Source organism: Gallus gallus, chromosome 11, assembly GCF_016699485.2.
Source record: "Gallus gallus isolate bGalGal1 chromosome 11, bGalGal1.mat.broiler.GRCg7b, whole genome shotgun sequence".
NCBI lineage: Eukaryota > Metazoa > Chordata > Aves > Galliformes > Phasianidae > Gallus > Gallus gallus.
This window is the reverse complement of record NC_052542.1, coordinates 9431650-9456493: the sequence shown is the minus strand read 5'-3', so window position 1 is coordinate 9456493 and position 24844 is coordinate 9431650. Positions and strand designations below refer to the sequence as shown.

Below are 24844 nucleotides of genomic sequence, written 5' to 3'. Positions count from 1 at the left end.
TTTGCTTGACTCTTTACAAGAGGGATAAATAAACTTTCTGACCAGGAGCAGATACAGCAGAGAAATATGTGGGCATACTGTTAGCTACAAGATTTCAGTCAAAGATGGTAACCTCTTCCCATGACTGTATATTGAGCATTTGTGACTGAGATGCAAACACAAGGTATACTGGTACACATTGAAAGATGTTGCAAAATTGCCACAGTATTTGGAATTCTCTTTTGAAAACACACATATAGGTCTGCAGCAACACTTGGGTTTTGTAGAAAACGTTGGGAATCTTGATCAAAACTTTAACAAATTCTGTTAGATAATAGAGGAGAGTAATGAAAAAGTTTAGATAAACTCAGTCCTAGATTTAAGCTTTGGTAGCCTGTTTTGTTAGACATAAATTATGCCAAAGCTTACAGCTGCTTCAAATCATTCTTGCTGAATGGCCTTTAAAACAGTCTCTCTGTGTCTTGCCTCAGGATGTATGAAGGATGTCAGATTTAATAACTACAGGATCCCACTGGACACTCACACAAAGGAGCTGGTGTCAGTGTTAAGTGCCCGAGGTGTCACAGAAGGCTGTTCTTCAGAGGCTTGTAGGAATAACCCTTGTAACCAGGAATTTATTTGTATTGATTTGTGGATGATGCATGAATGCAGGTAATTAATGGAAATGAAAGCACCTTCCACATTCAGGTAGGAAAGGGTGGTTGCTGGAGAAGCATGCAGCTTGAAGACTGCCACTCATCAAATTGGCTGAACTATAGGGAAACACTGAACAGCTGAATGCTGCATAAACATCAGGTTACTCAGAGAACACTCTCCTTTTAGGTGCTGCCCTCAGCTGATGTAAATCAGAGTCATCACAGATTCTGCAATGATTTTGGCTGCCTGTCTTAATTGAAAAATGTTTAGAGAATAGCAGAAAGTGAAAAATGTTTCAAAACCCCCAAAAGCATGAAATAGGGTATGTTAGGTTGAGAGGAGTGCAGTACCAGCATGGCGCTCTCTCTTGAGGCTTATGCTGTGCAATTGTAGATGTGCTTTCTTTTGCTAGTACCTGACTCTTACACCACTTAAGCTGTGACCTGTGTTCCCTTACAGGCCTTTCAAATTGAATTAAAAGCACCTCATAATTCAGCTGAGAGTTGTGTGTAGCTGGGGCTGAGTTTAGGTTTTTGTAAGATGGGTAATCTTGCAGAAGGCAGTGCAACTACCTGAGTTCTGAAAGTCCCAGGTATAAAAGCTTAAAATTGTGGAACTCGCTATTGTATGACTGCTCTAGAAAAGACTACAGTCCTGTAGTTACTCTAATACAAGTAACTTCTAGCAGCTTCTTCAGCAGTTATTCAGAGTCCTCAAAGACTGTTCTAAAGTATTAAATGATTTCTTTCATGTCTACTTTTCTCAGAGTTTAACGGTTTTGTTTTGCCTTCATCTTTTTAGTTGCCCTCCGGGACACGTGATCGTGGAGAATGCCACTGGCAGACAGTGCGTCCTCACTGCATGTGCAAAAAGGCCCTGTAACTATGGTACCTGCATCTCACAGTCACCAACCAAGTTCCAATGCCACTGCCCTGATGGCTATACTGGACGTAACTGTGAAATCACATTGGCGATCTTTCACAAGGATACAGGCCTGACCTTTAGTTCCATGTTTGCCATCTGCATTTGCTTTTTGGCACTGTTAGGTAGTTATGGCAACTACTTGTTGTACTACCTCTGGTGATCTCATTTATCCATCTTGTCCTAGTCATCATCTCATCCTCATGCTGAACTAAAGTTTCCTAAAAACAACTTGACTCTGCCTTCATTTCTTTGCCATGGTCTCAGCTCCATCAGCAAACTCATTTCTCATCCCCATGTGCATACATAGGTAATTGAATAACATTTGATAGCTATGGAAAATTTTTGCTGTTCTATTTTTTGCACATTTTCACTTCATAACAAACTGTTTAGATAGTACCTGGAAGCAAATGCAATTGAACAGAATGAGGAAAAAAATGCTACCAAACACACACTGTTTGAGATACTACTGATCGTGAAAGACATTTTTCAGTCCAGGAGAAATACGCTGTGTGATAGGAATGAACTTGATTGGAAAGAGCAGTCTCCTGCATCTTAACCAGCTGTGACACAACTCTCAGCTGCTTTTTGCTTCTAGAACCATTTCTGTGCTTTGGTATTTGGTCTCAGAAAAAAAGCCAAAGAAGGATCTCGCTGCTGAAGAAGGATGTGCCCATGTGCTGGTCCTTCTTCTTCACATTTCATGAAAGTTTTCCTGAGTAAGAACACAGGATTTTGCTCATAGCTTTTACAATTTTTAGTTAGTTCAGAAGTAGTAAGAATATAAAAGTTTATTGAGGGCTATTTTGAATTTATCTGTAACTACAGGAAATACCATCTCTTTTCTTGACTCTGCTATGTTTGCCATGCAAATATGAACTGCAAATAACATGGGAAGTTAACTGGCTTCAGAGCTTTTAGAATCTCAGTTTCTTGTCATTGAGAAGAGATCATTATACTATAGGACTCTTTTTTTTCTTCTTTTTTTTTTCCTGTGACATGACAGTTTTATTGTGACTTTGTGTTGTTACTTGTACATGACTGAACCTGACTGGGAAATCAATGACAACTTGTACACAATAATCCTGCTGGTCTTTCAGGTCTAAATTACACATCAGGAACAGTTGTTTTGAACCAAGTCGTGTGTTGTTGTGAACGATGTGGTTAACTATGGTACTATCACATACCTGCAACTTCTGTTAGGAGGAATTTTAATAAAGTCACTGTTCTCAAGATTTCAAGTGCCCTTTCTCTTACATTACCTTCCAGACAGTGGTAATGCATTATAAAGTGACTAATACATGCAATTCTGTTATACGTTTGTAAATTCCCAGTAGATCAGAAAAGCTGCTCTTCTGACATCTGAATACATATCTGAAATTCAGATTTGGAACCATTTTGCAAGTAAAGCAACACCGGAGTGGCTTCACCTTGGTTCAGTATTGCAAACAGGAGAGGTGCAGAACATGAAAAGATTTCTTGAGTATCTCAACATCAGCTCAGCTAAATAACAGCTGCCAAAAAGTTACCGTGTGTGAAAAATCACGTGTTAAATTTCTGGGAATCTGAGGGGGGAAATATCCTAAATGCATTGATTCAGCTTGAAGAGTACATGCAGAGAGCGGTGCAGGGAATGGGCCCCAGTGTGTCCCAGTTTCAGTTCAGATGTAGATGGTGTTACAGAACTGCACTCTGAAGGATATTCTGGTTTGTTTAATTGAGTGCTGTGTTCGTTAGTGGTACCAATAGTTTAAGGTCTTACTATGAGCTTTCCTCTATTTTTACAGAGTTGGTAGCACACTAATACACAAGTTTCTATTATACTATGTTCGGTGTCTTATATTGAAGTTTTCCAACTGTCAGTGTGAGAAACATTTAAATTGACAGACGTTAAGGCAAAACATGACTTTTTTCCTATTAGAATGTGTAAAAATAATTTCCTCTTTTGTCTGTTGTCTTCTTGTGCTTCATTTCTGTCTAATTGTATCTGTGACTTTCAGCTCATTGTTATGTGCTGCCCCTTTGTACATTTTCTCTTGAAATGTTTAACTCAGTGTGGTAAATAGGTCTCAGTGTGGTAAATGAACACCATTTCTGACATTCAGTTCTTCAGTTACTTATGCTCTTAACTTCAAAGCTGTGCTTTAGAGAGTATTTTTAAAAAGAACCTCTAAAGGCCTTTTCTTCTGTCTTTTATATTCACTTGTAACTACACTGAAGAGTGCAAAAATCAATCTTTTGTTGAGAAATACAAAACTACAGCCCTACTGCTTCTGATTGTACACCGGTTCTGTAGGCCTTGTGCAGAGTGGCCGATGTCTTAGATGTGCTGCAGCACTTCTGTGTATATTCTGAATTCTGTTTTTTGCTCCCGTGCGTTTACACAGTTCTGTTCAGTGCTGTCGTCTTGTGGGCACGCTGGAAGCGTCACAAAGGTCTGGAAGGAGGAGTTCACCGTGCAGCTGCAGATCATGATGATTTGGAGGACATCAGAGAAAATATCCTCAACTACAATGAAGAAGGGGGTGGGGAACAAGACCAAGTAAGGATCGCTGTGTTACGTTACTATTAAAAGGGGACTGAGGCTCACCATGCTAATGAAAATGTGTATTACGCTTTTCCTTTACAGCTGAGGACCTTAACCTTTGTTTTGCTGTTTCATTAATGCAATTGATAGATCAGTTATTTGCAAGGGTTTGTACACAAGGGTTCATGTTTTGTAAGTAGATAAGTGCCTATCAATTTTAATTTGTCTCAAAGCAAGTGATCTTACGTGCATCTTTAACGTTCTGGTAGCATGAGTTTAGCAGTAAAGAGCCAACAGATATCTGCTTTCACGGCTCAGGAGGTGCTGTGGTTCTCTGCTGAGTACTGCTGTAGCACCATGGGCTTGAAAGAGCCTAATGTGGAGTATTCTTTATAAACTGTTTCTTGAAGCCTGGAGATAGCACTTTGTCTGCTATTCCAAATGCTATACTTGTTTTCTCAAAGATCTCTCGGTGCAGACTTTTCTTGTTAAGAAATTCAGGTAACTACATTTGTTTCAGATAAGCCTTAAAGTACATGGGGCAGCTGTGGAAAAACAGGGACATTTCTCCAGAAAAAGCTATATGCATATAAATCCTTAATATTAATTTATGCAGAATTTCGCACTCAGAAGGTCTATAGATGGAGGAAATCCATAGTTAATGTATGACTTGTATAATTACTTTTGGAGAGTCCTTAAAACATACTGCTTGTTTTAAGCAGTAGAATCAAATAAACTAATGAGCTTATGATCTTAATCTGAGGCTATTACTTCCTTATGAAGACATGCTGTTTTGAGTAAAGCCTCTGCAGGTTTTATACTCTCCATCATCTTTGAAAAGTCAGTGGGGTTATACGGTAGCTTATGCTTACTGAGAGCGTGCCCAAGATAGGATGTGCTCTGTAGGGCTCTGTGTCCCTCACGAACAGTATCTCTTTTCTGGATGAGTGAAAATCAGCAGCTGTGCTGTTATGGCCCTATCCCAAAAACTAGTCCTGCCATTACATGGCCTCTTGATTGCAGGTGGATTCTGCTAAAGCAGTTCTGTCCCTGGTTGAAATTCAGCAAAGGTTTGCCAAGATTAGCTAGGAATATCTCTTGTAAAAAGGTGGTGCATATTTCAGCGTAGCAAAGTGAGAATGTTTTAGAAAGTACTGATTTGACAGCTCTGTTAATGATGGCTACTCTTCAGATAAGCAATATGAAAAATAATTTTCTCTAATGCTTTGTCTCATGCAGCCTGTCAACATTCTGGTTTTGCCTGTAAATATGTTCAGAGATGCAACCTTTGGATTGTAGAAAGGTGAAGGCTACTGTAAGACATCACTTCCAGCTAGCATAAAGATTCTGATCCATTAATGCAACTAATGCGTACTGTACTGGTAGCTTTAGTGACAGAAATTGCACTGCTCCTTCTGCTCCTTCATTAGGAGAAGGGAAACTTTTTTTGGTCATAGATAGTCATTTGGGTTTTACAGCCATACCATCTCCTTGTAAGATAACTAGCACTTACTCCACATGGATAAAACTTTACCAGAAATCACATTCGATATTTGAACTTGAAATAGCTCCTTGTGAACTATCCTTTCTCAACTTGGTTGCTATCCTCAGTGTGTTTAATGATAAAAACTTACTCAGATCTGAGTTTGAGAACAGAAATTGAGGCATTTACGTCATTCTTATTTGGCTTCTAGTAGAAAATCAGACTTGATCTTGAACCTAACTGTAGCAGCGCAGGATGTGCAGGTGTTCCTCAGCCATTCTCACCCACTCAATGGTTTTTGGCTTTCTTACGCTTACTGTAGGTGGCAGTTAGCTGAACAAGCCACTCCTTCATGTACTGTTCGCATAAAACAGACTGCCTCAGGATTGTTTCTTCTTTCTGTCCACTAAAACATGAAAAGTTGGAACCGCTAGAGAATATTAATGTAATGTGAATGGTTTCTCACTCCAGGATGCATACAACATGGCAGAACTGCAGGTGTCTATTCAAACCAGCCCAGCCTATTCCCTCTACAAGAAGAAAGTAAAAACAACAAAACTGAACAGCTTCTTTAGTGCTGCATCTCCGAGCATGCAGGAGCAGAGCAGAACATCAGTGACTATGCGAACATCTTTTACAAGCAGAGCCTTTGGTCATTACTTGTCAGATGTTGTTCGAGATGCCGACCACAGTCCCCAGGCTGTTCCCCATGACTCACTGCAGGTGTTTCACACCGAAGGAGAAGGCTCGGTCGCTAGCGGTCTCAGTACCTTGAGCTCCTCTGAACCAGATGAGGCTATAGTGTATGATGACATTAAAGACTGGGGACCAAAGTTTGAGAAATTAAGTCAACTCTACTCACATTCAGATGCAGAAGATCGGTAGATACCAGCTGGACTATTTTCAAAGTGTTTGGAAGGGAGTGTGGAGGACAGCTTTTCATGCTCTTGCTACGTACTTTAGATGACTATGTACCATTGCCCCTCCTCCTTTTATTTTGAATTTTTAAAACAACTTTCCCGCTAATGGGCAACAATTTGCACTTAAACAAAATATTTAACAGTAGGAGCTTATCTTGGGACATTCTGAAAGTTTACTTTTGGGGATAAAAACTAAAGGAAAGAAAGTATAAAACAGTGAGGTACTTAAAATGAAGAAATCCAATGGTTTTGCTTACAGTTGCATCAGTAGCTTGTTTGGGGAGGTCTGGCTATTATTTTTATTTTATAGGCTAGATTAATTTGCACATTTTCAAATGATAAATATTCATGCAGAACCTTGTTCTTGCACACATTTGTGACACAGTTTCAACTAATGGTTACACATTTCAGATAACGTGGCATTTTTTCTGGAAAAGGTAAAGGCTGTTTTTACCCGTGCCTGGTAATTCTGATTCACAGATGGCACATAAGTTATTATTGTTTTCCTGATATATCTACCTGTGAGGAAACGTTGGCTAACATATCTTGTAATGGTCACAAGTCAGGTATGTCAGATTCTATAGTTCATTACCAGAGCAGTCACAAGCAGTGAATGAAAAATGAAGCAGATAGAAGCTATGCAAAAAAAAACCCTCCAAAACAACAAAAATCCCTTCCTCAAACAGCATTAATTGTGTCTGCACACCTTGTGTTCTTGCCACAGCTATGGATATACTGCCATTTTGGTTGCTTTTAATTTAATTTAGCTTGTAAGCTCTTTGGGGCAAGCAATGTTTTTTTATTTGCCTGTGAAGTGTCATGCATATCTAAAGCACCATATAAATAATAAATAAGCCTTCTGACTATGATGTCTCTTCCTTCCATATGTTTAAGGTAGAGTAAAATTTGGACTCCCATTGAGTTATTCCTCACTCAGCTTTGATCAGCTCCTTCCGCAGACACATTCATGGACCCTGTTCTGACTGAGGAGGAGCTGAGGGAAGCAGCCGATGCTACTAGCTGGTCTGTGGACTCAAGCTCTGGGTATACACTCAGACATTACATCTGAGTTTTCCATACAGACTGCTGCAAGCTGATTGGGGCCACAGGCCAATATTATTCTCAGAAACAAGGAGTTATTGCAACCAATGGTCATTGGGTGGGAGTAAAAGCAAGCCAGACCAGAACTTTGTAGTTTTGTCACTTTGAGCCACATGGGCAGCTGCGTTGCTCAGTCATAGCTGGTAGAGTTGCTCAGGTTAAGACTCTCATTTCCATTCCCAAAGAGGTAATTTGGAAGCCAAACTGAAATTGCTGCTCTACTACTGCTATCCCAATTCCAGCTATGGTACTGATTTGTAAACAAACAAATAATAAGTAAACAAATACTCAGTTTATCTGCTTGGAAGTGCAGTTTGACAAAGGTTTTTACAGAATAAAACAAAAAGGTCAGAAAAAAACCATTTCAAATGCTACATGAACTTGCATATATGGAATCTCAGCACATACTCATTTGCAGCTGTCATGCTCTGTTAAAGACTTGCTTTCCTTTTTTCTATAGATTACTAATTAGTTCAATTAATTTATGTCTTAATTTGCATGTTGTTCTTTTAATTACCATGCAGTTTTTGAAAGCACTTGTTCCACATATACAAGACACAAGAATTTCAGTTCCTCTACAAAAACCCTTATCACAGTACAGCACAAACATCCCTCCAGAACAAGGGACAGCTGGCCTGCCAACAGGAAGCTTTGCGATGAGTGGGGGGGAGAAAAAAAATTAAACATCACTAGGTCCCTAGGTAGTTGGATTTTCAGTAATCTGGTACTTCTATTAATCTTCTTCCACATTCTTTACAGAATTTAACATGTACTAAGAACATTTTATTTAGTACAAAATATTTGTAATGGTCTGAAATTTAAATAATCATGTGGATATTAGTATTTAATCTGTCTGCCTGCCAACTGCATTAATCTCCGTGTTTTTCCCCTTTTAACGTAACGTTCCAAGTATGTAACATGTAGCCAAGCCATATGAAAGCTGATTGTCCTTAGGTCTGACCTACTGGCTAGCATGCTTGGAAGAAAAACCACAGCTGCAAAAGAAGCGGGGTTAGGAGAGGAGGAGCGAGCTGAGCTTCTTACAGAAATGACCAAGAAATAAAAGCCATCACCATTTCCTGGGGTCTTGAATTGTGTGCACCTTCCTGTTGAGCGCTGCTGATAAATAAAGATGTTTTGAGAAACCTGGTTCTCTGGAACATGGAATCTTATCTACACAAGCACATGTTGTGATTACATTCCATTAATTAAATTAATTGTACTTAACATTGGTGACAAAACTCTCAAAAAACTCATTCTAGGAGTACTATATACACATGAAGATGCCTGAGAAAAGTAGAAACAGCTAAAAAATTCTTTTCTTCCCTTAGTGCAGACTGAAATAAAACAGATTCCCTAACAGCAACTTTCTCAGTTCATCCCACCATAAAAACCAGAATATCTGATTTTCAAATTACACAATTTATTTAGTACACACATCCCTTTACAACAACATATAAAATAACTGTATGTTAGATTACACCAACAGAACTTTGAAACACAAAATGAAAATATACTTACAGACCTTAAGGGCTTTTCTCCCCTAAAAACACCTTGGCTACATGGTAACGTTTTGTCTCTATGATCTAAAATAGGTCATTTGATGCCTACCATTCCACCGATAGTGCACAGATAATGGTCCTTCCTAACAATAGGTAACACAGACAAGAAATCACGATAGTGTCATTCATATAGCCACTTATTTGTAGGATTTTTGTGAGTGCATTGCTTTCTTGGGTGTGCATCGTATTTAACACAATGAAACGATGCCACAGCAGCCACTTGGAAATAAGGTGCATCAGGATAATGCGGTTCGGGAACAGATGAAGTTATTAAAGAAGGAAAAAAAAATGGCACATTTAAATGCAGTATTTCAGACTCAAGAAGCAGAGGAAATCAGCCAGACAAACGTACCTCCTGGAGGTCTTCAGTACTTACACTCAGCCTCCAGGAACACAAAGTGTAGCCCTTTGTACCACCTGTGCCCCAGCCCAATGCCTTGGCCAACAGCCTCCCCAGCATGCCTTGCTGCTGGCAAGCCTTTAAAGTCAACCAGGAGAACAGCTGCTTGCTGCTTCTGGGAGCTGTGCTGATGAGTGTGCCTTCCCTTGGAACTGGTAGGTGCTTTTGTTCCTTGGCATTTTCTATGTTGCTGTTATAAGATTGGTCTTCTAACTGCTTTACTATGTGGTTATTTAGGTGTGCACTTCCATCTTATCTTATGCATTTCAGGTGCAGAAACTGTTGGAGTTATTTAAAGGTGTCACAAACTACCTTGGCCTTAATGGCTGCTAAATGCAAAGTTTAAAAAAATGCTTTGTATTTATTGAATGCTTCAAATTCAAATTGTGTGCTAATTTAGGGGGATGTTTGTGTTAGGAGCAGCAGTTGTGTTACTGTGGTAGCTCTGCATCAGGAGAGCCGTGGTTTTCATGCCTGGCTTAAACAAAACCACTTGGTAGTTTCTACAAAAAGGTTAAACTTCTCCTTCAGCAAAATTAGAGGCTGTGCTTTTGAAGAAAAGAAATCTGTTTAAAAATACTTATTGTTATAATCTGGACTTGCAGCTGTTACTGACAAATAAATGGTGAGAATCTCAGGGTACCACAGGAGCTTCAAATCTCTCATTTTGATCAGAAGAAAGTTACTGCACCTTTAAAGAAAGATACAACCGCATTTTTAAAATCAGACAGTTGAGTGTGGATGTACTTTACCTTACATGTGCTTGTTTTCAATTACTGTAAGGCACTCACTGAGGAATTCACTGACCCATGCTTTCAGCAAGAACAGGCATGCATCATTACAGGCCTAATTAAAGTTTTAATACTGATTAAAATGTTTTATTATTGTATTATGTTAAACTGCAGTGGTCTCCAACCTCATTAAGGGATACAGAACAGAAATTATTCAGGAGTTTCAGTTGCTGGGTTTAACAACCTAGCCACTGTCAATGTTTGATTTAAATACAGTCTGATTAAAGTACGCTTTCTTTTTGTGTTAGCATGGAAGTACAGAGAGATGTTCAACATTGTTTAATGAGTATTTACTGAATATAAAATTGTTTGAGCATGTGACAGAGCTATCTCCATCTCTGCAGTAATTTACCTTCGTACAACTGAAAAGGGAAAACATTTAAATCATTTGGAATTGGAACACAACTCAGTTGTGAAAGCTAATCTCATTACACATCTTGATTAAATTAAGTGTGGAGTTTGCTATCGGTAGCACTTTAAGTTTCCCATCATTAGAAATTAATTGCAGTGGTAATTATTATAACAGAGTTATTTGCACAGGCCACAAACACTCTTATAGGTGTTCAAATGTTAATTCAACATTGGCCTAGAGGCACTTGATTATTACAATTCTGTTTTTTGTAAGAAATAAATGATCCTAGTGGATATCTAATTAAAGTTGGAGAGTACTGTTAGACTTCCAATTAGACTTAATCTCTAATTTCAATATAAAACCAAAGCAGCGCTAAAACACAGTAAAAGGGACACATCATCTACGTAGCATTTAAAAAGTCAATGCAATCCACAGAGTTCTAGCCTGGTAAAAAGACAAAGGCTACAAACAAATAACAAAATCTCAGGATTGAGGACTGCCTTCATTTCATCTTCCAAATGTATTTTAAGTAGCCATAGTCTGTCTCTTAGCCTAGAGGGCGTGGATACAGTGATTTTTGTGACAAAAGTAACGGCTTTGCATCTGGAATAAAGTAAAGCAAAGCTCTAGTACCAGAAAGTTCCTGTCAACTTTAGGGGTTAATCTTATTTTGCAAAGTTGGCACTGTTCAATTTTGGTAACCTACTTCTGGAATTCGGGGGGGAGGGAACATAGATCCCCTCTAATTCAGAGAGCAAATAGAGAAAATAACACAAGAGTCCAAGCTGAGAAATTTGTTCTTTGTTTGTCCTGTGCATTCTAAAAGGATATTTTACAGGGATACATGCAACTTGTATCAAGCATGCTCCGACCTTAATTTTCATCAGAAATACGACACTCCATCATTAAATGCTTAACATTATAAAACAGTGTGTTTCTGTCTCGCTAAAAATGCAGGACAATGATTTCTGCAATCACACTCACAAACTTGGAAACTCATATCCACATACATTCCCAATGAATTCAAAAGAGAGGCACTGAAAGAGCATACGAGACCTGTCAGAATAGATCAGATTTGTAAGATTAAACTTTTTTTTTCTTTTTATAGCATTTTAAAGATTCACATAGATAATACATATTCAGTATAGAATAGCATGACCTGCTTTTGTTGAGTTTCTATCATTTTGTAGTAAAAATGCACAGCACTCAGCAGATCTGCATAGGCTGCAGTGGTCATGAATGCTGCTAGTTTTGTGTGTCTTTAAGCTGGTTACAGCTGGAAAACAGTTACATCCTATGTATTCAGCAGGTCAGATTTTATAATCAAAATGGTCCCAGCTAGCATTTATTTATGAATCTATGAAAATTTTGGCAACATCAAAAAGATTATCAAAACTAAAACTGTCTTAAAAAAACCCAAACAAATAAAAAAGAAATTGCAGTAATTAAGCAAGAAACCATCCGTGTAAAATGTCTTACAAACGTAAAATGTTTGTAAATTTCAGCATTTTCTTATATGGGTCCTAGCATTAAAATACTGAACTTGAAGCTGTTGTTGGCAATGTTATTTATGCTTAGCAAGTTTGTAAACATGGAACGTTTTGTTTTGAAACACTCTAGTGAAGTGTATGGTATAAGAAGGCAGATTTTTTTTAATTTCCTCACAGAAGCGAGGATACAACGAAGGCTTCAAATCAGGTTCATTCTCTCCCAAACCATCCATGATCTGTAATGAAATTGAACAGATTTGAGAAATATCTTTAGCCAATTCAGTTACAAGAAATAACAAGAAACTAAAAACAACTTTGACAGTGCATCCAGAGGGTCAGACTAGACAGAGTTGTTAACAAACTCTATTGAACAAGCAAGAGTAAGACTTGCTGTACCATTGTCTTTGCTACGGATAAGAGGTTTACTTGTCAGTGCTAAATACCTGCTTTGGGTAACATGGTCTGCTGTGGTTCCATGTCAGTTCTAGAAAAGCTTGAAAATTCCCCTAACACAATGGAGTAATACAATCGTCTACTTTCTCCAAGGGAACCAAAGCTGTGAAACAGAGCACTGTTTGCACATTGCTAACCTGAAGGTCAGCAGGAAGCTATTGCTTATTTTGTACAGGCTGAATTTCATCAAATACTGGTAAAAGCAAGGAGGGTTCAATAAGGCAATTTTGAACGTGTCCAAAAGCTCCATCAGATTTTACTTCCCACACTCATGATGAAGTGGAAATGGTTGAGAAGCTACTCCAGATCATAACAGAACTTCAACAAGAAGCTAAGCAAAATGTGTTTTCTTTATAAATCTATGTGATACTTACATGGCCATTCGCTATATCTAGTAGGTCACGCAACCGACAGCCTCTACTGTGTCTTCTTTCGTAACAAATGCTGTCTTCTAGGATCACATAGTCTGTGCTGAAGGATCGCAATATTCTGTAAACATCTTCAGGAGACCTCTTGGCATAGATCTGATAAATCTATAAAAGAAGAACATTAAGTTGTAAGATACATGCATGATCAGGTATTTGTGTGCTCTTTCATGATTCTGTTATCTTGAACCAGAGGAAGAAATTAGATCCATGTGATCTGAATAAGGAATTAAAAGAACAAACAACCAAACACACCCACGATAAACCAAAACTCCACTCTTATTTATTTCCCTCTTACAGTTTCTTATATTCACACTATCATTCTGGCTGCTATGATAATAGTACTGTTGCAGACTAAAAAACTGAAATATATTTCAACTGTTTTCAGAAAGGCTCTGGTAGATGCCTGTAAAACTTTCAGAACAACTTTTCCATCTTTGTATAGCTTCTCATGGTAGCTTTTATATAGAGTATTATGTCTGGGAACTGAAGGGATTACTAAGGAAATGAGGAAGTGCTCTATGTGGGTTTAACAGCCCAACTGGGCAGCAGGATCAATTAATACCAACAACACCCAACTCAGTTCAATCAGAATGAGCCTGAGCATCTAATTCAGTTATTCAGACATAAGCCAGATACTCAAAACACGGAGCTTTGCAAATGAGATAAAACCCAGGAACTGTACCTCACAGTAAGTTCAAGCAATAACTAAAGCACACAGTGTTGCTTGCAGTATGCCATTAGAGATCGGGAGGGTTTTCCTGAATGGAGCCAATGATATGGATAAACATTAGCTTAAGCAGTTGAAATACTCTTACCTGTTTTGTTCTCTCTCTCAGATGCTTATCCTCATAATGGGGATGATTAGTTAATGTCCGTCCAGTGCACAGTTTGACTCCAGCTAATAGCTGCATGCTTCCAGCAAACACTGCTGTGTTTGGAGTATTTGACCTAAACAAATGTTGATAAGTCTGAGGATGTCTCTGTGGGGGCATTTTTGCATCACTTGTTACAGATCAGACAGAAAAAAGACTGAAAAAATATTTCTCTCCCCACTATTTAGGGAGCAAACTGTTCAAGTAGCTGTTTTCTCAAATATGAGGCCTTAAATTCCAATATTTCCTTTGATGATGTACTCCTCTACTTCCATTTTTCATAGATTTCTTCAGTTCATACAGACATTCAATATCTGTAAATTTCCATATCCTAACTATTTAAATACTTCAGGAAACTTACTGTGACTTGCATTTTGTACTTGATATAAGTCATTCTACATAAAACAGATTATTTGAATGCATAAATTCATTACTATCTTGGTATTTACTTGGAATGAAAACGATTCTGTCAGAGTAATCTTCCTATTTGGGCAACTGTGGGAGACAAATTATGAAAGAAGTCTCCCTCGCTGCAAAAAGCATGGATGTTGCTGGGGGATACGCAACATGGGGGAAGATACCAGACAGAAATACTATTATTGATTTCGTGATCTCATCTGAAAACCATAGCCAATGTCTAGAATTGTTAACTAAATAAGCCCCTGGCATCTTGGGATTGTATAAGTACCCTGCCCACAGTCCTCAAAGACTACTTATCCATGCTTCCTCCAATATGTTTAGAATACAAAATACATGAGAAGAGACAACAGACAAAAAAGATAGTATAAACATGCCAGACAGGAGAGGCTACTATAAGTAGAGGCTAATAAGTGGTTGTAGTATGCCAAGTGCTTAGCTGTTTTCCATCGCTCAGTGGGCACATAACTAAGGGATGTTCTATCAAAAGATTAAAGCAGCAGAAAGAAGTATACATTAAACCAAGTAAAATTAAATTGAGGCAATGTGAACAGATGCCTAAAACTCATATACATGCACACATGGCACCTATGATACTCAAACAAATGTGATGCTTTAGGGTGTACTTTAGGGAACCTTTTGAAGTTGCATCTACAAATTCAGTCATCTTTAAGCTTCACGACAGGCTTGAAAATGGTAAGAGACAAGTATTAACTTTTACTATTGCCTTTCAAGAGATGATGCTTAGAAATGAATTAATAATTATAAAACCTTCCTAAAAAAAATATTGCACTGCTAATCTCATCTGGGAAGGGCAGAGATAGTATTTTAATATGCCAGTTTAACTTTCTCAATATACAAGTTTTTCAGCAGCTTTTTAAAACCAGTTTCATCTTAAATTCTGAAAATATTTAATCTCTTAAAAATTTGTTGTACTTAAAACATTGAAAGCCATGAGCACTATAAATAAATGTTTCATTAAGAGAAATAAATTAGTCTTAGAATTGAATATAGTGGAAATGTAATGGTCACGACAGGCTGTCAGCGAGGGTTTATCCTTGCACCTGCAGGAAAGCACAGTTCTTTAGACTAAGCTGAAAACAACATGGACAAGGTTCAAACAGGGATTTCACAAAGCTTAGGCCCTAAATGGAAAATGACTCTCAAAGTACCTTCATGTTCATGTTTGGGTTACTAAAGTTTTAGTGTGAGAAGTCTATTCCTGTTCAGGATTTGTTCAAGTGTTACAATGCTCAGCAGTACTTATCTCCTGACTTGGCCTCACCAGGGCAATTCTGCAGCAATTCTGATTCCCGAAGGGCTCAACAACAAACTTTGCAGAGTCAAACTTGGTTTAAAAACAAACAAACAACAACAACCCAGGAGCAAACAAGAACACTGTTTCCAAGAAACCGCCTGCAGCCTCTTATAAAAGAAATCCAGAGCAAATGGCAAATGGCCTTTTTCTGTAATAACACTGCTTGTCTAAAATGTAGAAGGTGCAGGGTTCAATTAGCCCCCTCTTTTCTGAAGGCGTAAGTGCTTTTACCTAGACGGGGTGAAAAGCAGCTAGGCGTATTCTTTATTTACCAAGCATTATTTAAGCCAACATGTGGCTACTACCAGTGTGACCTTCCTGCAATGTCTGCCTTCCCTGTTCTTCTAGAACTCTAGATCATAGCTGCTACTGAGCTTTAATGTACTGGAACAACCACTAGAGGGAGATGTGACAATTAACTAATATTCGTCAGGTACAGGATAATTCCTACATTTCATGCGAGCATCCCTCTTTAACACTACCTGAATCAGACACTAACTGCTGTGGTCTGTATCCAAGGCAGCTAATGTGCTTCAAAGCACAGAATGACACTTCTCTATTATAGAAAAATGAAGCAATTTTTACAAATGTCTGAGCAAATGATGTATAAAATGAAAGGATAATTTGTTTTTATAGCTTTCTGCCAAGCTCCATACCACACTGCCCAACCTGCAAACAATTTATTCTGTACGAAATGTCACTAAATAATGACAAGGACTTACAGGTCAAACTGATTTACATTATATAATTTAAATGTCATTCCAAGCAGACCTGATGGCATTTTGAACAAATAATCTCATTTATTTTTGAAGCTCTAAGCTTTCAACAAGTTAATTACAGCTGAACTAATGGGTAAACTAAGCACTGTAGTAAAACATGTGAAGCTTTCCTTTATCTAAGTTTGAGAATTCAGAGAATTATGTAAATACTAAACATAAAAAAATAAAACTGCTTCACAGGAATTAGGGGGTCTATGCTTAACTTGAGCAGTTTCTGACAGTGGTAGTAATTCTTTGTTTCTAAGCTGCCAAAGAATTATTGCAACTTTGTTTTAAGGAAGTCCTACTGAAATAGTAAATGTTGCAATTAGAGGTTTTATTATTAGAAAGAAAATAGCTATTTCTATTGAATGTCCTCCAGAGTTAACTCTGTAGTCAGCTTTCAAAGCTAGAAAATCTGACAGATCTCAGATTATTTCCTTTCCTAACATTTGGGTTTGATATGAATCAACAAAGCAAAGGGACTCGAAAAGGAGATTCTGAAGAAGTCTCCTCAAGTATGGCACTCCAGAAGTTTTTTTTTTCCTTTACAAGGTCTTTTTACTTGCAGAATGATCTACTGAAATATTACAGGTTTAGCTCAGAATGGTAGGCATTAAAGCACGCTCAGTGTAGCTATCATGGCTTTCTTTTCCTCCGTGGTTTTGGAAGGACTGAGAATAGCAATAATAGAAAATGACAACCATGTTAGTTCCAGCCTTCATTTCATGCATGCTTATTGTGCTCACAGAAAGCAGTGCAGGTACACCGGTGGGATTAACAGTTCTCAGGCACTACCAAGTTCATGCCTGAACTTTACGGGCAAATCAGAGCCAAAGGATAACCCAAGAGTTTCAGGAAAGAATAATATTTAGAAGTGTAATATTGCTTTTCAAGTCTAGAATGTGTATTGATTTCATCATGAATACCCTTGAAAATCAGGCATGCATGTAAGACTGAAAAGATAAAATTGGTAGCTGGCTTGAAATTAAAACATATTCAGTAATTTGCATTAATGGCTAAAAGTAACATGAGTATTATGTTTCTGTAGCCCTAGCTGCATTTTGGAAACCTGTGGAGTCTCCAGTAAAATAAAAATTCACTTGCTTCTTCCCCACACCTGAGTCAAATCCATCTGACATAACTATGCTCTGGCAAATCTGAGTCTCAGTTTATTTTTCCACTGTTTTGTCTGTTTGAGATTCTTAAAGACATAATCAGAGAACCCAAAGCCTGCTGATATTCCTGTTGTCTTAGGACTGAAGCCCCAAACTAAGATTTTTAATATACACCTCCCATCTGGGAACAAAGCTGTGAACTATCCCTGTGTTATTGGTAGGAAAAAATGAGAAACTGGGATGTGCAAGCTTATTATGTCAAAAATTGTGCTAGAGTAGATGCAGTCTGATACAGTCTATGGACTGGTTTATGTATTTAAAATATTATCTCCTGAAAATGCTATGGTAATGTTAGTAAGGGGGAGAGTTAAAGATTCATCTGCAGGTGCTTCATTGTGGACAGACTAATAGTTTGCTATGATTCAGACTGTGTATTTGGACAATTTAATATGCATTTTGATCTAAGCAGATAGAAAGGTTTTCTTATTGTGCAGAGTCTGCAACACAGTTAATTCCCTGCTACACATGACAAATTAGAGCTCCTCATGCTGAATTTTAATAATGAATGATTAGTTTTCGACACCAATCTTGACAGATCATTAACTGTAGCAGAATTATCAAGCTCTAGATCATAAAATACTTTTTTTTACACAATGAAACTTAAGAAAATCTGTCCTACTTTAAGAAACTTACCATAAATATTTGTCTTGCATTAAGTATATTGATAACCAACTCTTTGCATGAATAATACTTATAAACACAGTAAATTTTAAATAGAAAGTTTCTCTAATTCTGTTGTAATTCATCAGGAAAAGAGGACAAAAACCAGTTCAGGATTGTCAGTGCAAAGAGCATAGGAAAACTCACTCTTACTGGAACGAGTCAAACCCAGCTCATGGCTGGGAATAACTCCACATACATTTTATGCTTATCCATACAGAACTTCATGTATTGTACACAGGAGACCTGAACTATCAGAACTACCTGAACAGGAGACACGATCTTTCAATAAAACAGTAGTGCTAAATTGGACTGGCTGGTTAATATGAGTCACAAAATTGTGTCAGTATGGCTGCAAAGATTCTAAATGATGGAAAAAAACATGGCCTGCTTCCAAAATAAGTCAGTGAAAGTTTGTAAAACATTCCACTTCTAAATTACTCCTGCTGTATTACGGATTAAAAGAAATGCAACATTATGGAGTGTAATAAATATACAACTATGGTAAAATGGACTGGGTGAGTGGTTTCACTCAAGCTCACTGCATATGAAAACACAGCAGAGGGCTCCAAGGAAATACTTCAAATAGGTCAGTGTTCTACGTAGTAACTCAGATGTACTTTCCAGAATATTCTCTGCTGTAAAAAAAAACTGGCTTTGAAAAAAATCTTTGGCAAAGATTAAAGATATACATATATAATTAAATGTTCTAAATAAATACAAATTCTAGGAATGTCTCTCTTCAAAACTTAACCTGAAAGATTTTAGTGATGAGTTGTATGTTAATAGAATGCATCTCTTAAATTCACAATCCAGAGAACATCCTTTCTGGCATTTCTTCTCAGGATCTTCTATATGCTGTGCTCCAAACTGTTCCCATGAGTAAAACACCCACTTTCCTATGCTCGTGATGTGGTGGGTTTGAAATAATTCTCACACTTCTGAAAGAGATGTTCCACCTACTTTTAGCCTTGTCAAGTACAAATATTTTGTTTACAGTTTGGAGCATATGCTGGGACTAATTCTAGTAAGCATAAATATTTTAAAGTTGAAGAAACAGACTTTAGGGTACAGATTTCCCAGCTGTACAACTTTACATCCCAGCTTTTTAAAATTATAAAGTAGGGGGTAAAATCCAAAAGAAAAATTTTTGAATGCAAAGAACTACTAATGTAAAGAGGTATCCATGATGTGATGGAAGAAGCTTGACGCTTCCAAACTGACCTCCTTCAGCTGGGAAAACTGTGTGCTTCTGGGAGCACATGGAGTCATCTGGTTCCCAGACACACGTGCAATGCAATATCATGATACTGAACCAGAGAAGAACAGGCTGAGGGACTCTGCATATAGCTGCTCTCCACAGCCATTAATATGGTAACCTCTAGATACCCCATTCATCCGTAACTATCTCCATGGGTCACCAGAGTTCACTGATAACCTGTGATAAACAGAACAGAGGACTATAACTGAGAACATTAGATTTACATAAATAGCATTTAACTTAAATAGAAAAAAATCCTCTTACTTAATCCAGTTCATCAGCTCCACAGTGTCTGGGTCATAGAATTCTCTGAGCTCTAATAGTTCATCCATTATTCCTGGCCAGAACTGCAATTAAAAGAAACAAACTGAAGACAGAATGAAAAAAAAAATTCTGGATGCTGAAATAGATATTAATTCCTCTCAGTTGGTAATCAGTCTTGTCCAGCTCATTGATTACAAGAGCCAAGCTCTACTCTTATGAAAGATATGTGACTGTCATTATAACATAAATTTGGGGAGTTACAGATCTGCAGCTCCTGCTAGATGACCAGAAGGATTGTAATGACTTGTTGTGGTGACCTTGAGGAGAAAAAGAACTTTTTTCAGATTCTGATCTCACAGAAAGTTTCCAGTACTCTATTAGTTTAAGATCAGTTTATATCTTAATACCCGTGGGAAACTAAGAGTCGCCACCAAATGTGATTGTTGTGCATGGTATCCACTTCACAAACAAGCTGCTTCAGTTCTCTGGGTGAATGGTAATGTTTTAAGGTTTTTTCCAGCCAGAGCAAGCTTTAAGAAAAGGAATAAGATAAAGAATAGTTCAATGTGTAACTGCCAAGCCATCAAAAAACACCAGTAATTACAGGAGAATGAAAGGCATCAGAACGTAATGCTAGCTTTAGAAAGGCAACTTAAAGCTAAACAAAAAAAAACAGCTAGGACAGTATGAGAAATCAAAATCAGTAGATATGTTGTGGATGCCTTTAATGGCATTTCAGAAGTATGAGCTAAGAGAACCACTGAAGGAAAAAAGTATTAGTGAATAGTGACATCCAAGAGACTATCTAGGGAAAACATTTCAAAACTTAAAGATGATACATAAATCAAAGGTGGAGAAAGGACACAAGAAGGACTGAAAGTGATTTTCAAAAGCTGACCAGAAAAAAAAAACAAACAAACTAATAGAATGGATTTTTATTTAAAAGATTTCTTGTTGCTTAAGCTAGAAGATATTCAAGGGCAAAAGGGATCAGTTAAGAAAGATGACAACGCTAATGACTGATTGTTTTGCATCTGTCTTTACTAGAGAAGCTGTAGTGGGTGAAATGCATTCCAAATCTGCTTTCTTTAGATAATAAGAACCGCTGGCTTGCAAAGCAAAATGTCACCAGAAAAAGTATAAGAAAAACCTCTTGATGATTTAAAAAACCACAAATCATCCAATTTATACCATTTTCATCCTGGAACTCAGGATGAATTTGAAACTAATGCTGCTGAGCTACTTGGCAAAAAATGTGTTCCTTCACTAGAAGTGTAATTATGTAGAAGGACTGGGGCGCAGGAGATATAATTGGCCCAATTAAGACACTTATTAGCGTAACTCTTTACTTGATACATTTGTTAAATACTGACTGGGAGACTGAGAAACATCTAATAGATAGTTATGGCTATTGCAATACACAACCTTGATTGCGTATACTTTGGTTGTATATTGCAAAGTGCTGTAGTATTGTAACAGTGTGTCTGCTCTTCAGAAGAATTTCCATGAGATTAATAAGTAAATTAAACAGTTGTGAAATGAGGGAAGAGAAATTCTTCTCTTCACTGCTGAACTACCCCAGGAAGCCAAACATTTTGGGGAGCTTGGAACATCACTTGCCTGGAGTCCTTTCTGACTGAAGGCTGAAGGAAATTGACTCCATTTTAATTCTCTAGATTATTTTACAAACCTGCTCTGTGATGTTCTGAAAATCTGATGACGCTGGGCTATCTATGGAATGTCGGTACAGCTAAAGAACTCACAGAAATAATTTAACACTTTCAGTTTATCTGAAAGAAGTTGTTTGTACCATGCTAATGAAGAAAACCTGTTTAAATAGAAATAAAGATGTTTTGTAGGTCTCAAGACTTCATGAAATCTGAACAGCAAGCATTTTAGCTGCATCTGTATCTGCATAAATCAATGATCAAGTGATATATTTGGGACCCTAGTAACCACAAGCCTCAAAAGAGGCTTTCATTAGCTTATTTAGGATTAGACTAATAATCCCATAATGCTCCTATTTTGAGGAACGGCGCTGAAATGTGGTTCTTCTGACAAATGTATCCTGAACAGGTTATAGAATGAAAATCTGCATTCAGTACTAGTTCAAGGTAGCTAACTATGCTGGTTGGTTAAACTTTGTGATGAATATGCGAGATGTTCATGCAATCTGAGCAGTCCTTGTGCAAGAACAGATGAATTCTTATCTGGAAAGTAGAAGGATAAGTAAGTCCCTTATCCAAAGCCACTTGCTCTGTCAGTTTGGTTGTAAAGCTTCTGGAGGGAGAATATATAAATGCTGTCTCAAAGAACTGATTGGTTGTTTGGATCTTCCTCTGTAAGAAATTTTTATTCCAATCACTGAGGGGGAATCTGGTGACAAGTTTTATCTGTCTGTCAGTTAGTCTTTCTGAAAGCTCAGTAAGTCCTATGCTTTGCAAAGAAGACATACATAGATATCCACTCCTCTTGGAGCTTTATTTATAAGAACTGACTTCTGAAAGTCCAATAAAAAATAGCAGGCTGATGAATTTCATTATTCCCACTGAGTACTTTGAATAGTGGTATTTTAAATGTCAGTAAAAATTATTTCCTATATCTAGGAAAAAAACAAACAAACATAAAAATGAGACTGGCTGATCAAAAGCACATGAAAATCAGAGATTTCTGTTGACTTCAGAATTGAATTTGATAGGATTCAGGAACTTTCTATCTACTCATAAAGAATGAGAAGAAATGCACTCCTATCTGACCTGTCACATTAGACCATCAATTAGAATGTTATGCTCTTAGCATCACCTGTATCAAAACAAATGGCATCATTTCAATCATTTTCTTAGATGGTAGAAATGGTAAATGACTTCCCCAACTAGCATGCAAATGGAAAAAAAAATTCTAAGTTGTCCACTTGTAGAATATATCAGTGTAACTTTATGAAATAAACTGTTGCAGAAGTTATTTCTCCAACAAAGTACCTACTGTTTTATTTTTTCTTTACAAATGCAGGTCAAAAGGAAAGTATGCCCCTTAGTTTAATATTATAGCTCTCTGTGACAGACTAATAAACTTGTACATGTTATAATTTTAGCCTATTATTTATGCTTTTTATGTTCTGTATTTTAATATGTATCAGATGAGGCAATGCAGTATATTTTGCATTGAATGTTTTGATTATTTCTGCTCTTATAGTAAATCATTACACGATTGAACAATCTGCATGTAATCTGCACTTTTTATGTATTTTATGCATTTTATGTAACTTAGGTAAAATCAAAACAGACAGCTCACATTTCCATAAAGTTATGCATATAAATCGTACTTGGTAAGTTAAATGTATAATTAGACAAACCCATTTTTTCTATGAACTACTACTTTAGATCAAATGAGTCCAAGTTACCCCTCTTATATTTTTGTGCATATGAAATTGTATTTACACGTTAAGTAGATCTATCATGATTTTGAAAATTTAGCTATAAATTTCTATACAGTTATGCATAAACATCTCTTTAGAAAACTCCAACTAAAAAATGCCAAAACACTGAGCGAAAAATACTTACCTTATATAAAATGTATAGTAATGTAATTATTGGTATCAAATATTTAATCACTTGTGTCTATGAAAAAGCACACAAATAAAAAAAAGGTTATTCTTACAGTACATTTATTCGGTTACTTAATTATTAACGTATTGATCTGACACACTTATAATGTGCTGGAATTTACACATTTTGAATTTTAAGGTCACAATCCTATTTTGATTTTGTTTCAAAGTGAAGCTCTTTTTGTACACCCACAATAAAATGATAGATTTGTAACTATATGCTTAGTCTACTTTCTACAAAAACACTGTTTTTCACTTCAGTAGATTGTAAAGTTCTTTTTGGACTGCTGAAGATTTCTTAGTATGGTGACTAAGATGTAATGCTGTCATTATTTTTCATAGCTATATCAATATTGCCATCTAGAGTATTAAAATGGAATTGTTCAATATATAAAACACTGGAAAATATACTTTATTTAATAAGTTAATACAAACGTGCTTCTGAAATAACTTGTTTGAAAGGGCAAACAAAATTCATTTGATTTTTAAAGTTCTGAGTCTTGACTAGCTTAACAAAAAAATAGCTTTATGAAATGTAGTAAGTGCAGTGCTAACCCGCTGTGATGTGTAGAGATGAACACATTTCAAGATAAGTCGCCATACTTCGGTACTACACAGGCCAAAAGATGCAAATACACACATGTGGGATGTCCAGAGGTACTTCATTCTGAAATAATACAGACAAGTTTTTGCCTTTTCACTTTTTGCCAAGCTGTATTGATGAGGGAATTTATGTTAGAGAAATTCTGAACACAGTTTTCTTGGACTTTGAGGACTCTACAATAATTTAGTGAAAAATAAACATCGCTCTTTGCTGTTTGCTCTTGAGAATGTATCTGCTCCCAAAATTCCAAGCAATATTTTTGGCAGGATTTTGGGAAATACTTTAGCCAAAAAAGGAATGATAGATCTGAGAGAGAAAGAAGGTTCATGGCCCTATCAATTTGTGGTCAGCATATTTTACACTCTCATTAAAATGTATTGTCTACAAAAACCTTCAGTAAATTAATGATTAGAAAGTACCTCATTGTGCTTAATGCCAGACATCCAAAAAGAACGGTGTGAATTAAGTTGTAAGCAGCATCAGGCTTCAGTGATATCGTGCATTCTTCCATTTTTTCGAGGGCTTGATTTGAACAGCTGATTAAGCACAACAAGCAATAAGTGTTAATAAAAGCATTTAATCCTCCTGATGTTAAAGGGCAATACTGCTATTATGAGTCCACAATCTTATATTACACCTGATGTAATTAAGCCTTCTAGCACCAGCTTGATACAGCATTAAGTATTTATTTTCACGTATGCTTTTCTAGAAGTAATTGTTTCTAGACTGCAGTTGTTTACAGAAACTCATGCTTGAACATCCTAGTCTATTGCTGTCAGTTCCTAAGTCTGCGGAAGAAGACAAAGCTGATTTAAAAAAAAAAATAAAAACAACAAACACCTAA

General features: G+C 37.0%; 2 protein-coding genes across 7 annotated transcripts in view; one reads left to right on the top strand and one right to left on the bottom strand.

Moving 5' to 3' along the window:
• Positions 1 to 11342, top strand: part of CADNL (neural-cadherin-like) — a 51347-nt gene extending 40005 nt beyond the window's left edge. For 3 of the 5 annotated variants that reach the window (XM_025154280.3, XM_040707280.2, XM_015292481.4), the window contains exons 30-33: positions 471 to 651; positions 1438 to 1682; positions 3945 to 4099; positions 6039 to 11342. In XM_025154280.3, coding sequence (XP_025010048.2) covers positions 471 to 651; positions 1438 to 1682; positions 3945 to 4099; positions 6039 to 6452 — 995 coding nt within the window. In that variant the 3' untranslated portion in view covers positions 6453 to 11342. Of the gene's footprint in view, positions 1 to 470; positions 652 to 822; positions 959 to 1437; positions 1683 to 3944; positions 4100 to 6038 lie in introns of those variants that run through there. The other 2 variants (XR_005863060.2, XR_005863061.2) reach the window with 2 other exon arrangements.
• Positions 8992 to 24844, bottom strand: part of DPY19L3 (dpy-19 like 3 (C. elegans)) — a 30893-nt gene continuing 15040 nt past the window's right edge. For both annotated transcript variants that reach the window (XM_015292482.4, XM_001231904.7), the window contains 7 exons: positions 24420 to 24536; positions 23952 to 24063; positions 23353 to 23409; positions 19793 to 19875; positions 13880 to 14012; positions 13011 to 13169; positions 8992 to 12419 (listed from right to left, as the gene is read on the bottom strand). In XM_015292482.4, the coding sequence (XP_015147968.2) occupies positions 12258 to 12419; positions 13011 to 13169; positions 13880 to 14012; positions 19793 to 19875; positions 23353 to 23409; positions 23952 to 24063; positions 24420 to 24536 (823 nt within the window). In that variant the 3' untranslated portion in view covers positions 8992 to 12257. The remainder of the gene's footprint in view (positions 12420 to 13010; positions 13170 to 13879; positions 14013 to 19792; positions 19876 to 23352; positions 23410 to 23951; positions 24064 to 24419; positions 24537 to 24844) is intronic.